Source organism: Sus scrofa, chromosome X, assembly GCF_054392235.1.
Source record: "Sus scrofa isolate SSC_HxYL_T2T_F1_AM1 chromosome X, Sscrofa_HxYL_maternal_Yorkshire_Landrace_v2.0, whole genome shotgun sequence".
NCBI lineage: Eukaryota > Metazoa > Chordata > Mammalia > Artiodactyla > Suidae > Sus > Sus scrofa.
The window spans coordinates 3,184,352-3,198,781 of NC_139401.1; the positions used below are offsets into that span (position 1 = coordinate 3,184,352).

The following is a 14,430-nucleotide window of genomic DNA, read 5'->3' on the forward strand; positions in this document are numbered from 1 at the left end:
GCCTCACTGAGCAGGTTAAGGATCTGGGGTTGCCATGAGCTGCGGTGCAAGTTGTAGACATGGCTCGGATCTGGTGTTGCGGTGGCTGTGGTGTAGACCGGCAGCTGCAGCTCTGATTCGACCCCTAGCCTGGGAACCTCCATGTGCCGCAGGTGCAGCCCCAGAAAGAAACAAAGGAAAGTCAGCTCGGTGGCCGTGGTCCTTTGGAATGGCACAGAGGGAGGCCTGGCAAACGTTCTGCCCAAAGCGCCAGGGAGTAAATATTTCCCGCTTTGCGGGCCATGGAGCGTCTGTTCCAATTCTTCCCTCTGGTGACCTCAGGTGACCACAGCCACGGAAGGTACATGAACGAATGGGTGGGGCTCTGTTTCAATAAAACTTTATTTGCAAAAACAGGTGGCAAGCTGGGTGGGGACTCAGGGTCTGAATGAGCCTGGGATGTTTGGGAAGCACATTTAGGAAGCTCGCTACAGGCAGCAGCCTTTCAGTGGAGAGCTGTCACTTTCGTTCCCGAAACCTGTTGCTGACCTGTGTCTAGTCTCCAATTCTACTGGCATCCTTTTGGGCACGTTCTATTTCGGGAGGGGACATCCGTCCTTTTGTAATGTGGCATCAGATGGCGTCGCTTGCCCAGCCAAGGATAAATCCCTTTTTGCTCAAATGTCATCATCCGTTTACTGGCTGCTATTCCCTTTCTCTCGTGTCTGGGCCTGCCTGCCGATTCGTTGCTGATTTTTTTGTGGGATGAAAGAGGAAGGATTGTTTGGTGGGTGATTATTCTTTCTTTTCTTCTTCTTCTTTCTTTTTTTTTTTGTTTTTTTTTGTTTTTTTGCTGCAGGTGAGACCGCAGCAACAGCAACGCAGAATCCGAGCAGTATCTGTGACTTACACCACTGCTCATGTGAGGGACCCTCGGCCAACCCAGAACGCTCCATAACTCTCCACATCTGCTCAAATGCCCCCCATCCCCACACACCCAAGACCCCACCACCGCATCCCCTGGGAAATGGGTAATAGCGCTTTTGAATCTCTAGTTGTAGGAAACGCGACCAGGGTCACGGTCCAGGGCTCAGGGCAACCCAAGCAGGTGGCAGCCTCGTCCTAGCGGCCCCTCCCTCCCGTGCCCAGTGGGGGTGGGGTGGGGGGGCAGGTCAGGTAGAACCCCGTTCTCCCCACGGGGCGGCCGTGACCCCGACGTTGGCCAAAACATACACATGGAACAAGCGCCCACGGGCAGCTCCCCGGCCGTGTCCCGTCTAAAGGTACCTGGGGCTCCGGAAGGTGAGAAGCAGAGCTCACAGCCCCCCGTTTCCCCCCAGCCACCGCTCCTGATGCTCAGTCCCCACGGAGCAGAGGCTGGAGAGACCGGGGAAGCGGGCGTGACGCGCAGCTGGACGCCAGCTGTGGACACGTTTTCCCGCGTCAGGCAAGGCTGTGCTCAGTGTCTCTTCAAGGCTGAGGCGGGTCCCAGGAGGACCCCTCACCTGCTGGCCGAGCACCGTGTCACCAACAGAGGGTCCCAGGGAACGGCCAGGACGTGGCCATCTTTGGTGTCCTCGAACCAGCCTATCCTTTCTCATCCGGTCAACCGCGCGAGTCGCTGTGACCACACACACTCCTGGGGAATCAGGTTGTAAAACAAGCCACATCCTCACGGCCGTGGGAAGAGAAGGAGTCCCAAGAGCCAGATCTGCACAACCGCTGACAGGACACCAGCCATCGGCTGCCCCCGGCACTTCTGAAGCCCAGTCCCGGGTGCTCCGGCTGGCCAGGGCATGGGACAGCCTTGCAGGGTCCCCTACAGATGATTAGAGAGAAGGGACACTGTCAGAGAGCAGAATGAGCATCCAGGTAGAACACAGGCTCAGAGGGGCTTCTGCTCTCACAGCGGTCTGCCCTCCAACCAGGCAGGGAGTCGCCAAGACGCTGGCAGTCCACCCGGACCTCCCTCTGCCAACGTCCTCCCACTACCCGGCCCCTCCTTCGGGGGTAGCCTCACGGCTGGAGTTTTCAGAAACTACACTCGCTGTGCCCTGCAACTCGGGGCGCTTAATCACACGAACCCCCCACCTACCACCGAGCTCTGTACACCATTGTGGCTCAGCGGGTTAAGAACCTGACTAGTCTCCATGAGGATGTGGGTGCGATCCCTGGCCTCGCGCAGCGGGTGAAGGATGCGGCGTTGCTGTGAGCTGCGGTGTAGGTTGCAGATGCGGCAGGGATCCTGCATTGCTGTGGCTGGGAACTTCCGTGTACTGCAGGTGCTATGTCACAGGTGCAGCACTCCAAAGACAATATACATATATGAAATAATAAAATAAATTTCCATTAGAGCGGGAATTTTGTCCAACATAAAAATATGTGTTCCGAACTAAAAAGAAATGGCCTCTCGCGTCATGGAAAGACAGGGCAGGGGGCAGGGAGGGACCTTAATGCCTGTGATGTCGTGAAAGAAGCCCGGCTGAAAAGATGGAAGGATTCCAGCGCTAGGATGTTCTGGAAAAGGCACAACAGTAGAGACAGGAAACGCATCCGAGGTGGCCAGGGGGTTGGGAGGGGGAGGGGTGACGGAGGAATAAGCAGAGCACAGGGGGCTTTAGGGCCGAAGAAATAACTGTAGGACAGTCTCCTGATGGATACAGGTCATTACGCCCTGGTCTAAACCCACAGCAGGTATGACGCCAAGCGTGAATCCTAATGGAAACTCTGCATCGTCCTTAATTCCGTGCGCGGATGGGTTCATCGGTTCGAACAGACGTGGCGGGCACCTGCGAGACGGTGCTAACTGGCAAATACCAGGTGCAGGTGCACGGACAGCCCCTGCACGCTGTCCTCAGTTGTCCGTCAACGTAAAACTGCACTAAAAAGTAAAGTGTAGCCACTTTTTAAAATAATAATAATAATAAAAATAGAGACAAACAGGTTGGCCCTACCTGCCAGGTGAGCCAAATACCAACCGGTCAGTCCTCGACCCAGCCCTGGAGACAGAAAAAGACCGGGTCCCATGTGATAGGGCTTTTTGGGACTTGTTTCCCCAGAGGAATCTGGATATCGTCTCATGTTTGATTTGCCAAGTGGATGAGCCACAGAACTGGCCCCAAACAGGAAGGGTTCTTATACAGGGAGAGCTTCCCGTGAAAGCCCCTCCTGGAAAACCCACGATGGGAAGCCCGCGCGAAGGCGGCATCTTTAGGAAACGCCTGCCGTGCTGGGCTGTCACGCGGACCCCTCACGACGGCGCCAACGTAGGGGCATGAAAAGGCACCATCAATTAGGTACCGGATACAGTACCGGAGAACGGTACAGACATTCCTTAAAAAACTAAAAGCAGAAGCCCCGTGTGACCCAGCCATTCCACGCCTGGGCATCTATCCGGAAAAACCCATAATTTGAAAAGACACCTGCACCCCTACGTTCACAGCAGCACGATTCACAATAGCCAACATCTGGAAATAACCTAAATGTCCATCGACAGAGAAATGGATAACGAATGAAGATGTGATGCACACAGACAGTGGAATACTACGCAGCCATGAAAAAGAGTGCAATCATGCCATCTGCAGCAACCTGGATGGACCTGGAGATTCTCCTACTAAGTCAGTCAGAAAGAGAAAAACAAATACCATAGGATATTACTTTAGGTGGAATCTCATTTAAAAATGATTGGAAAGAGCGCATTGACAAAACAGATAAACTCACAGATTTTGCAACAAAACGTATGGTTACCAAAGGGGAAGCCACAGAGGAGAGGGCTAAGTTGAGAGGCTGGGATTAACACACACACACGCCACAAGTAACAAGGGCCGCCTGCGGAACATGGGGAACTCCACTCAAGGTTCTGTAATAACCTCTACGGGCAAAGAGAACAGAGATACGGATATACGGAGATGTATGGCGGATGGACTTTGCTCTTACCCGAAACTCATACAACCCTGTAAATCAACTCTACACCAGCAAAATTAAAAAAAAAAAAAAATCAAGTACTTGAAACAGCAAGATTCCAAGGATGAGTCCAGGCAGGTGTGCGACGGGCACAGGCCCACGCCTGGGACGGAGATTAGGCAAATGATCCAGGAAGGAGCATCCCTGAAAGCCCCATGCACGCCTGGGCTTCTTGGCAGGCCTGGGGCTGAGCACCGAGGCCAACGTGAGGCTGAAAAACAAAAAGGGCTGAATCGCCTCTGAGCTGCAACCCGCGCCATCCTGGGATGTGACTTCAGGTAAGGAGGGCAGCTCAGGACACGCAGGCACGGCGGCCCCGTCACCCAGGCGGAGAGCTGCCCCTACCTGGAGCCCCAAGACGGAGGGCGGCGAGCCACCTGTGTCCCCCGTCGCAGGGGAATCCTTGCCAGTCTGTTCAGGCCACACGGCCTCCCCCAGTGGCTGAACCATCACCCAGGTGAACAGCTCGGCGTGGAAACACACAAGCAGGGACAAGGACAGGGGTCCACGTGTGACCGGTGCCGGATTCCTGGAGAGCTGTTTGGTGACCTGCGTTCAGCGCCTCTGGGCTTCCCTCCCCGACCATATCTTGCAGGGGAAAAGGAGGCAGCATCGAAGACACAACCTCACCCCGCCACCGCCCAGGGCGCTACTGAAGCTGCAGAGGTGGGAAACACACACTGGGTGGAAATCAGTTGGAGAGAGAGGTACCCAGAACCCACTGCGAACTGGGGATGAGGAGGCGGTTCATGATGGGGACGAGGAGGCGGTTCATGATGGGCCGTCACAACAATGGATCCTTTCTGCCCCAGAGCAGGTGAGACAGAGAAGAAAACGCCTCCAGGGAACGCCTCCCGTCTGCCAGAGCTGCCTGGTGCTGCAAGAGGAGGGAGATCCCGCCACGAGGGCGCTGGAGCCATCGGGGACCCTCCCCAGACTCTGGCAAAGCTCCAAAGCTTTGGGATGCTCCCGGGGCTGAGCCGTCCACCCGCAGTTTCCACCTGTCCCTCAGGAATCGCCACCAGCCATGAGACGGGATCCCCTGTTTCTAGGTTACGGCAAAAACACACTCCTGGCTCCACTGGTGGAGACATCGACGTGGCATCTCCTTTGATAAATAAGGCACCCGGCTGGGGCCCCGAAAGCGCCCGAGGGACTGGGATGGAGGAAGATGTCAGGGCTGTGCGTGCTCTCAGGGGCTTGAACAGGTACGGGGGCACCGGGAACGCATGACCAGGCACTACTCAACGCCCTGGGACCCCACACAGCCCCGCGGGGTGTACCTTCCCTTGCAAAAGCCACCGGCCGTACATGCACCTGCCAGCAGGTACCACTTCCACGGTTCCTGAGTCAGGATGGACCTCAAAGGACCCTGGAGATTCAGGAGGCATGAACTCGGGTCCCGGCGTCACAAGGAACGCCTTCCAGCACTGTCACGAGAGTGGCATGCTTGCTGCCCTCTCCCGCGCTCCAGGGAGAGAAGACCAGAACCGCCCAAAAAAAAGCCCCAAGAAGGAGAGACAGCTCCACCCAGCGCCGCCTCCGCCTTCCGTGTCCCTGAGCCCACGGCGGGGTCCCCAGCCCCGCTGGGAACATGGGCTCAGACCAGGCGGACAAGCCACGGGTCTCAGGCTCAGGGCAGTACCTTTGTCATTCAGGGTCTCCTCTCGGATCTTCCTCACCGCTTCCCGGGCTTTGCTGTCATTGTTTCCAGCTACAAGGAGGAGAAAAGATACAATTCAGGGGGAGGAAGCAACCCCACAGGAAACAATGTTTTCTGGAGACACCGAGCAGGGTCCTAAGACGCGTTACTGTCTCCCTGCATTCTGGCCTTGAACTTGGCCATCAGAGCAACCGGGGCACATTCAACGTATCCACGGAAGACGCACTTTCGTTGGCCTGGAAGGGCCCCAAAAATGCGACGCTGGGACACTTTCCCTTTCTTGAGGTTGACTGGAGCAGAGGTGAGGTACCAAAGTTATGTGTGGGTCTCAGGAGCACTGCAAGGCAGTGATCCACATACACACGCGGCCATTCCTTTTCCGATTCTTTCCCCGTATAGACCGTTTATTGCAGGACATCGAGGGGGTTCCCGGTGCTGCACGGCAGGCCCTTATGACGCCTCACTTTTTACCCAGAAGAGCCCATATGCTGATCCCCAACCTCCCCGTGTATCCCCACCCCCCAATATTCCCTCTTTGGGAACCAGAAGTTCCATTTTCCACGCAGAGTCTGAGTCTCTTTCTGTCCTTTTACTTTCCTGGTTTTTCTTTTTTAATTTCCTCAATATATTATTTTTTTTTTCTACTGTGCAGCGTGGTGACCCAGCCACACGTACATGTGTACATTCTCTTTCCTCCCATGATCAGACTCCATCCCAAGTGAGTAGACAGAGTTCCCAGGGCTACACAGCAGGATCTCACTGCCAATCCATCCCAAAGGCAATCATCTGCATCTACGAACCCCAGATTCTCGTCCATCCCACACCCTCCCCCTCGGCAGCCACAAGTCTGTTCTCCAAGTCCATGATTTTCTTTTCTCAGGAAAGGTTCCTTTGTGCCGTGTATTAGATTCTAGATATAAGTGACATCATACAGTATTTGTCTTTCTCTTTCTGACTTGCTTCACTCAGGATGAGAGTCTCTAGTTCCATCCATGTTGCTGCAAATGGCATTAAAAAAATGCTCACCATCACTGATTATTAGACACATGCAAATCAAAACGACCAAGAGATGCCACCTCACAACAGTCAGAATGGCCATCATTCGTAAGTCCACAAAGAACAAGTGCTGGAGGGGCTGTGGAGAAAAGGGAACCCTCCTGCACTGTTGGTAGGAATGTCAACTGGTACAGCCACTGTGGAGAAGAGTTTGGAGATATCTTAGAAATCTATACATAGAACTTCCATATGATCCCGCAATCCCACTCTTGGGCATCTATCCGGACAAAACTCTACTTAAAAGAGACATGTGCACCTGCATGTTCATTGCAGCACTATTCACAATAGCCAGGACATGGAAACAACCCAAATGTCCATCGACAGATGATTGGATTCGGAAGAGGTGGTGTATATACACAATGGAATACTACTCAGCCATAAAAAAGAATGACATAATGCCATTTACTTTCCCTTTCCCCCCTCCTCTTTCTTTTTTTCTTTTTACAGCTGCACCTGCAGCATATGGAAGTTCCCGGGCTAGGGGTCAAATCGGAGCTGCAGCTGCTGATCTACACCACAGCCACAGCAATGCAGAGTCCAAGCCACATCTGGGACCTACAGCACAGCTCATGGCAACGCCAGATCCTTAACCCGCGGATCGAGGCCAGGGATCGAACCCACATCCTCAAGGACACTATGTCAGCTTCTTAACCCGCTAAACCACCAAGGGAAGCCCTGTCACTTTACTTTTCCACAATTCCAAGGCCACAAGGATACCAAGAAAAGTGTGAGCAGGGAAATGTCAGCAGAAATGTCAGGCTGGACACAGAACTTCCTCAGAGACGTCTGGTCCCAGTGACCCCTCCGCTCCCCGGTGGCTCCGGCTGTAAGGTGATCATGGGGTGTTTCCACCGTGAGCACGAGGTTTCTCATCCAGCACCTGGGGTCTGGTCAAATCAGCAAGTCTGATTCTGGGAATGTTTGCTGAGAAGGATGGAGACGGGTGTTTTGTGCTTGGGGAGGGTGTACGGTGAAAATAACGAGGAGGAAATCTGGGGTGAAATACAGTGAATGCGGTTTCTTTCCTGTCTGAGTAGGTGACACTGTGCTGATCATGAGGCTGGAGCTTGGAAGGCGGGGATGCTCTTTTTCCAAACGTCTCCCAGCCAACAGCCCTCATTGTAAGGTGTGCCTAGGGGAGCTGCTGCCTGGGCAGGGAGCAGCCGAGGAGACCCTGCTGCCCAGGCAGGATCTCTCATTAAGAACCCAGCCTAAAAAAAAAAAAAAAAACCACCCTAAGGATATGGGTTCGATCCCTGGCCTCGCTCAGTGGGTTAAGGATCTGCTGTTGCCGTGAGCTGTGGTGTAGGTCACAGACGCGCCTCAGATCTGGTGTTGCTGTGGCCGTGGCTTCCATATGCTGCAGATGTGGACCTCAAAGAGAGAAACAAAAAAGAAAAAAGGAAAAAAAAAAAAAGACCTTAGCCTGGAGCAGCGTCAGCCACCCCTCAAACGCTGCGGCGTGGGTCACAGGAGAGCTCACACAGAGGGAGATGGGAGCTGTCACCAGGGCACACAGGTGTGGGTGTGATGCGTTGATGCCCCAGGGACCCACAGGTGACATGAGGCCACCCGCAGAGGGCCCTGGGAGAGGCAGATCCGGGCTGTCCCGGCAAGACGCCTACTGTCTGGGATCAAACCTTCTCGAGTGAGGTCTCCTTGCAAGCAGACTCCAGAGCCGCCCCGGCATTCCTGCATGTGCTGCTTACGGAGGCCTCACTTGCATGCTGACCAGGGCTCTCCTGACCCTTTTAGTCTGTGTTACATGCAGTGTCGTGGACGTGAGCCATGCCCTTGCCAAAAAAAAACAAAAAAACAAAAAAAAAACAAAAAACAGTGTTTCAGCTGCGCGTTCAAAATAAACAGACAGCAGAAGCGGTGATGCGGGGGTGACTCGGCCACGCCTTGGGCTCCAGCCGGAAACACAGAAAATAAATCGGCCCAGGCCCTCCCGAGGCAGGACATAGAAAGGAATACAGCCCTGTCACTGCCTCAGAGATGTTCACCTGCGGCTCCTTAAAGAAAGAAACACGATGCTGTCCTCGGGCGCCGGCTCGGATGCCCCCTCACCTGCCCGGGGCAGGGCGGCGAGAGGGGCATGGCTTCCGTCCATCCGTTCGCTCTGGGGATCAAAGGCCACAACATCGTGCACACGTGCGAAGGGCCACGGACCCGTAGGAGCTCGTGTACGCAATGTCTTTCTTCTTAGGGCCGCACCGGTGGCCCATGGACGTTCCCAGGCTCAAGGTCGAATCAGAGCTGTAGCTGCAGGTCTACACCACAGCCACAGCAACGCGGAATCCGAGCGACATCTGCAATCTACACCACATCGCATGGCAGCACCGGATCCTTAACCCACTGAGCGAGGTCAGGGAGGCAGCGGCATCCTCACAGACACTGCGTCAGGTTCTTAAACACATGACCCACAGGGGGAACACCTGTAGGTAAAACTTTTCAACGTTAAACTGCCATGCGCGGCCAGGCTGCCCTCTGGCATTTGAACATCCTGGCATCAAGGGCTGGCACCGCAGAAGCTCAGATGAAGTAAGAAAGAAACCCCATGTTCCTAAAACAGATGCAAGTGGCCAGAGGAGGCCGGTGGGGTTGGGGCTGAGGTGGGGGACGCAGGACAAACTGGGCACGGCTGGCAGCGGCCCCGACGGGCAGCTCAGTGTTCATCCTGAGGCAGTTGGGCTGGGTTGGGGGGATGGACGGGCCCTGCGGGGCAAGGGTCAGCTTCAGCAGCGCCTTGCGGTGCTGAAGGCACATGGGACCCCCGACCCCAGGGACGCAGCACACACCCAGAGGGTCTCCCTTCCAGGCATCCTTTGCACGGCGGGGCGTGGGTGGTTAAAACCTGTCTCGTGCCCTCCCCATTGAAGCACAAGTTTCAGGGGCTCCGAGCCGCTTGAGAAGCACTGCCTCCCTCATCAAGACCCCTCCCTGGAGACTGAGCCCTCCCCACGAGCCGTTAAAGATGTGCAAGAGGCAAGAGAGCTTCCCCTGGTGACCAGCACCATATGAGATCACTCGCAGGTGGAATCAAAAACAGGACACAAATGGGAGCTCCCGTCACGGCTCAGCAGTTAAGGAACCCGACTAGCATCCATGAGGACGTGGGTTCCATCCCTGGCCTCGCTCATGGGGTTAAGGATCCAGCGTGGCTGTGGCGTAGGCTGGCGGCTACAGCTCCGATTGGACCCCGAGCCTGGGGACATCCATATGCCACGGGGGTGGGCCTAAAAAGACAAAAAGACAAAATGAAATAAAAATAAAAAATAAAATAGGCCACCAATGAACCAGTCTACAGAACAGAAACAGACTCAGAGACGTGTGGTTGCCAAGGAGGACGGGGAGGGAGGCGGCTGGACAGGGAGTTTGGGGTCCGTAGATGCCAACTAGGACACTGAGAATGGATCAGCCATGAGGTCCTGCTGTGCAGCACAGGGAACTCTATCCAGCCTCTTGGGATAGACCAGGATGGAAGAGAATATAAGAAAAAGAAGGTGTGCGTATGTGTGACTGCGCCACTGCGCCATACAGCAGACACGGGCACAACCCCGCACATCAACTCTAATTTAAAAATTATTTTAAAAAACCAATGTATATGTGCATATAACTAAGCCATTTTGCGGGAGAAAAGAATTCAGCACAACACTTCCACTTGTTTAAAAAAAAAAGTTGTGGAACCCAAATGACGGTGAGAAAACGAGGGACCTGGGACCACATCTGGCCCATCACTTGAAGTCAAACATAATGCTAAGGTTCACGACACTGTAAATCAATGCCCCCTGAATCAAAAGTCATCATTATAATAAGGCACACGGAGGTCTGTGGAAAGACTGGCCAACGGGGACCCGCTGTGCAGCACAGAGAACTCGATCCAAGAGTCTGCACGCATCCGTGTGGGAAAAGAACCTGAAAGAGAACGGCTGTGTGGACGTGTGTACCTGAACCCTCTGGCTGTGCAGCAAAAATGAGCACAACCTTGTACACCCACGTGACGTCAGTAAAACTCTACCTAAGGAAAGAAAAATCAATTGGATGGGCGCAAATCCAAGCCGGACCATGGCTACGTTCCTGCTCGCAAGGGAGCCCGGGTCATCATGAAGGAATTAAGAAAAAAAGACACGGCACGGCAAGGCAACTGCCCAGGAAGACAAAAAATTCTACTTAAAAACGTTGACATTAAAAATTTCAACTTAAACATACACATTAATAAAAAATAAACTTAAGATGTTTTTAACATTAAAAAAATCAAATGAAAGAAGACGTAAGGAGACAAGAGGGATCCTCTCGCCACCAAAGGAGTTTCGACACAGTAAGAACTCAGACGTGCGGAACAGATGGGCAAGTGAAGAAACGACGCCTTCTCAGCAGTACTAACAGGCTAGACGCGAACCCACATCATCACCTCACCTCTTCAGCAAGGAACTGAATATTCTTTACACAGGCACCGCTTCCGGACGGAGAAGTGAGGAACTGGGGGCACGCAGCTCAGCGCCTGCGTTTCCTATAAAAGCGCACCGAGTCAACGAGAACGTTTTATGAAGTGACCTTGTCCCTCCCGCCACGTACAAGGAAAAATCGCCCCCTTGGGATGTATCCAATTACCCCCTCAAAGACACAAGGAGGTGGTAAGAGTCCCTGTGGGACGGATGGGCGGGGACGGTGTGGGACCCACAGAGAAACTGAAAGCAAGGACAGCAGACGCTCAGGGGGAAGAAGACACAGGTGGGCAAGGATGTGGGGCTAACTCAGTTTTATCAAGAGAAGAACCCGCTGATGGGGACGGGTCCTGACACTCGGCAAACGTCGCTTACAGGAGGTGACAGCAGGGATGCATTCGGCCTCCGCTGCGTGGGCGCTGCAGGCTTGCGCGTATATGCGCACAGCGGGTGTGGGCGGGAGACGCTTCTCACCCAGGTTAGCTCCTGCCCTGCCCACCAGTCCTCCTCCTGACCTTCCCAACTAGTCCTCCTCCTACCTTCCCACTCGTCCTCCACCTACCTTCCCAACTAGTCCTCCCCCCACTTCCCAACTAGTCCTCCTCCCACTTCCCAACTAGTCCTCCTCCTACCTTCCCACTCATCCTCCTCCCACTTCCCAACTAGTCCTCCACCCACTTCCCAACTAGTCCTCCTCCTACCTTCCCACTCATCCTCCTCCCACTTCCCAACTAGTCCTCCACCCACTTCCCAACTAGTCCTCCTCCCACTTCCCAACTAGTCCTCCTCCCACTTCCCAACTAGTCCTCCTCCTACCTTCCCAACTAGTCCTCCTCCCACTTCCCAACTAGTCCTCCTCCTACCTTCCCAACTAGTCCTCCTCCCACTTCCCAACTAGTCCTCCTCCTACCTTCCCAACTAGTTCTCCTCCCACTTCCCAACTAGTCCTCCTCCTACCTTCCCAACTAGTCCTCCTCCCACTTCCCAACTAGTCCTCCTCCTACCTTCCCAACTAGTTCTCCTCCCACTTCCCAACTAGTCCTCCTCCCACCTTCCCAACTAGTCCTCCTCCTACCTTCCCACTCGTCCTCCTACCTTCCCAACTAGTCCTCCTCCCACTTCCCAACTAGTCCTCCTCCTACCTTCCCAACTAGTCCTCCTCCCACTTCCCAACTAGTCCTCCTCCTACCTTCCCAACTAGTCCTCCTCCTACCTTCCCAACTAGTCCTCCTCCCACTTCCCAACTAGTCCTCCTCCTACCTTCCCAACTAGTCCTCCTCCCACTTCCCAACTAGTCCTCCTCCTACCTTCCCAACTAGTTCTCCTCCCACTTCCCAACTAGTCCTCCTCCCACCTTCCCAACTAGTCCTCCTCCTACCTTCCCAACTAGTCCTCCTCCCACTTCCCAACTAGTCCTCCTCCTACCTTCCCAACTAGTCCTCCTCCTACCTTCCCAACTAGTCCTCCTCCCACTTCCCAACTAGTCCTCCTCCTACCTTCCCACTCATCCTCCTACCTTCCCAACTAGTCCTCCTCCCACTTCCCAACTAGTCCTCCTCCCACTTCCCAACTAGGCCTCCTCCCACTTCCCAACTAGTCCTCCTCCTACCTTCCCAACTAGTCCTCCTCCTACCTTCCTACTCATCCTCCTCCTACCTTCCCACTCGTCCTCCTCCCACTTCCCAACTAGTCCTCCTCCTACCTTCCCACTCGTCCCCTCCCACTTCCCAACTAGTCCTCCTCCTACCTTCCCACTCGTCCCCTCCCACTTCCCAACTAGTCCTCCTCCTACCTTCCCACTCGTCCTCCTCCCACTTCCCAACTAGTCCTCCTCCTACCTTCCCACTCGTCCCCTCCCACTTCCCAACTAGTCCTCCTCCTACCTTCCCAACCAGTCCTCCTCCCACTTCCCAACTAGTCCTCCTCCCACTTCCCAACTAGGCCTCCTCCCACTTCCCAACTAGTCCTCCTCCTACCTTCCCAACTAGTCCTCCTCCTACCTTCCTACTCATCCTCCTCCCACTTCCCAACTAGTCCTCCTCCCACTTCCCAACTAGTCCTCCTCCTACCTTCCCAACCAGTCCTCCTCCCACTTCCCAACTAGTCCTCCTCCTACCTTCCCAACCAGTCCTCCTCCTACCTTCCCACTCGTCCTCCTCCCACTTCCCAACTAGTCCTCCTCCTACCTTCCCAACCAGTCCTCCTCCTACCTTCCCAATTGGTCCTCCTCCTACCTTCCCAACTAGGCCTCCTCCTACCTTCCCAACTAGTCCTCCTATTTTCCAACTAGTCCTCTCCTACCTTCGAACTAGTCCTCTCCTACCTCCAACTAATCCTCTTACTCTTCCCACTAGACCTTCTCCTAAACTTCCCACTAATCCTATCTTCCAACTAGTCCTCCTCCTAATCGTCCCAATAGTCCTGACCTTTGCACTCACACTACCTTCCCAACTAGTCCTCCTCCTGACCTGCTCACTCATCCTCATTCTACCTTCCCAACCAGTCCTCATCCTACCTTCCCAACTAGTCCTCATTCTACCTTCCCAACTCATCCTCATTCTACCTTCCCAACTCGTCCTCATCCTACCTGCCCACTCATCCTCATTCTACCTTCCCCACTAGTCCTCATCCTATCTTCCCACTAGTCCTCATCCTACCTTCCCAACTAGTCCTTAACCTATCTTTCCAACTAGTCCTCCTCCCACTTCCCAACTAGTCCTCCTCCTACCTTCCCACTCACCCTCATCCTACTTTCCCAACTAGTCCTCCTACTTTCCAACTAGTCCTCTCCTACCTTCGAACTAGTCCTCTCCTACCTCCAACTAATCCTCCTCTTACTCTTCCCACTAGACCTTCTCCTAAACTTCCCACTAATCCTCCTATCTTCCAACTAGTCCTCCTCCTAATCGTCCCAATAGTCCTGACCTTCGCACTCACACTACCTTCCCAACTAGTCCTCCTCCTGACCTGCTCACTCGTCCTCATTCTACCTTCCCCACTAGTCCTCATCCTACCTTCCCACTCGTCCTCATCCTATCTTCCCACTAGTCATCATTCCACCTTCTCAATTAGACCTCATCCTACCTTCCCAAGGTTTGATCTCTGCCCAGGACCTTCCACTTGCTGTGGGTGCAGCCAAAAAAAAACAAAAAACAAAAAACAAAAAACAAAACAACAACAACAAAACAAAACCAGACGTCATAAAAGGGATTAATAAGTCCAGATGATGTCAAGAGGGACCCAAGAAATATTACGGCTTTTGTTCAAAGCGAATGTCTCCATATCATTTTTGCCAGCTGATTCAAACTTCTGCCTCAAACT

General features: G+C 53.9%; 1 protein-coding gene and 1 long non-coding RNA gene across 51 annotated transcripts in view; both read right to left on the minus strand.

Annotated features, from left to right (window-relative positions):
* The window catches only part of LOC110255319 (polyprenol dehydrogenase), a 339,610-nt gene that overhangs the window by 273,176 nt on the left and 52,004 nt on the right, over positions 1 to 14,430 (minus strand). For all 50 annotated transcript variants that reach the window (XR_014834908.1, XR_014834927.1, XR_014834922.1 and 47 more), the window contains exon 3: positions 5,588 to 5,656. Coding sequence is in view for 3 of the 50 variants with exons in the window: in XM_085007062.1 (XP_084863188.1) it covers positions 5,588 to 5,656 (69 nt within the window). In the remaining 47 variants the exon portion in view is untranslated. The remainder of the gene's footprint in view (positions 1 to 5,587; positions 5,657 to 14,430) is intronic.
* LOC146394441 (uncharacterized) lies at positions 781 to 5,314 on the minus strand. Its single transcript, XR_014834952.1, has 2 exons — positions 2,117 to 5,314; positions 781 to 1,798 (listed from the first exon to the last, which is right to left on the minus strand). It is a non-coding gene; the product is annotated as an uncharacterized LOC146394441 (long non-coding RNA).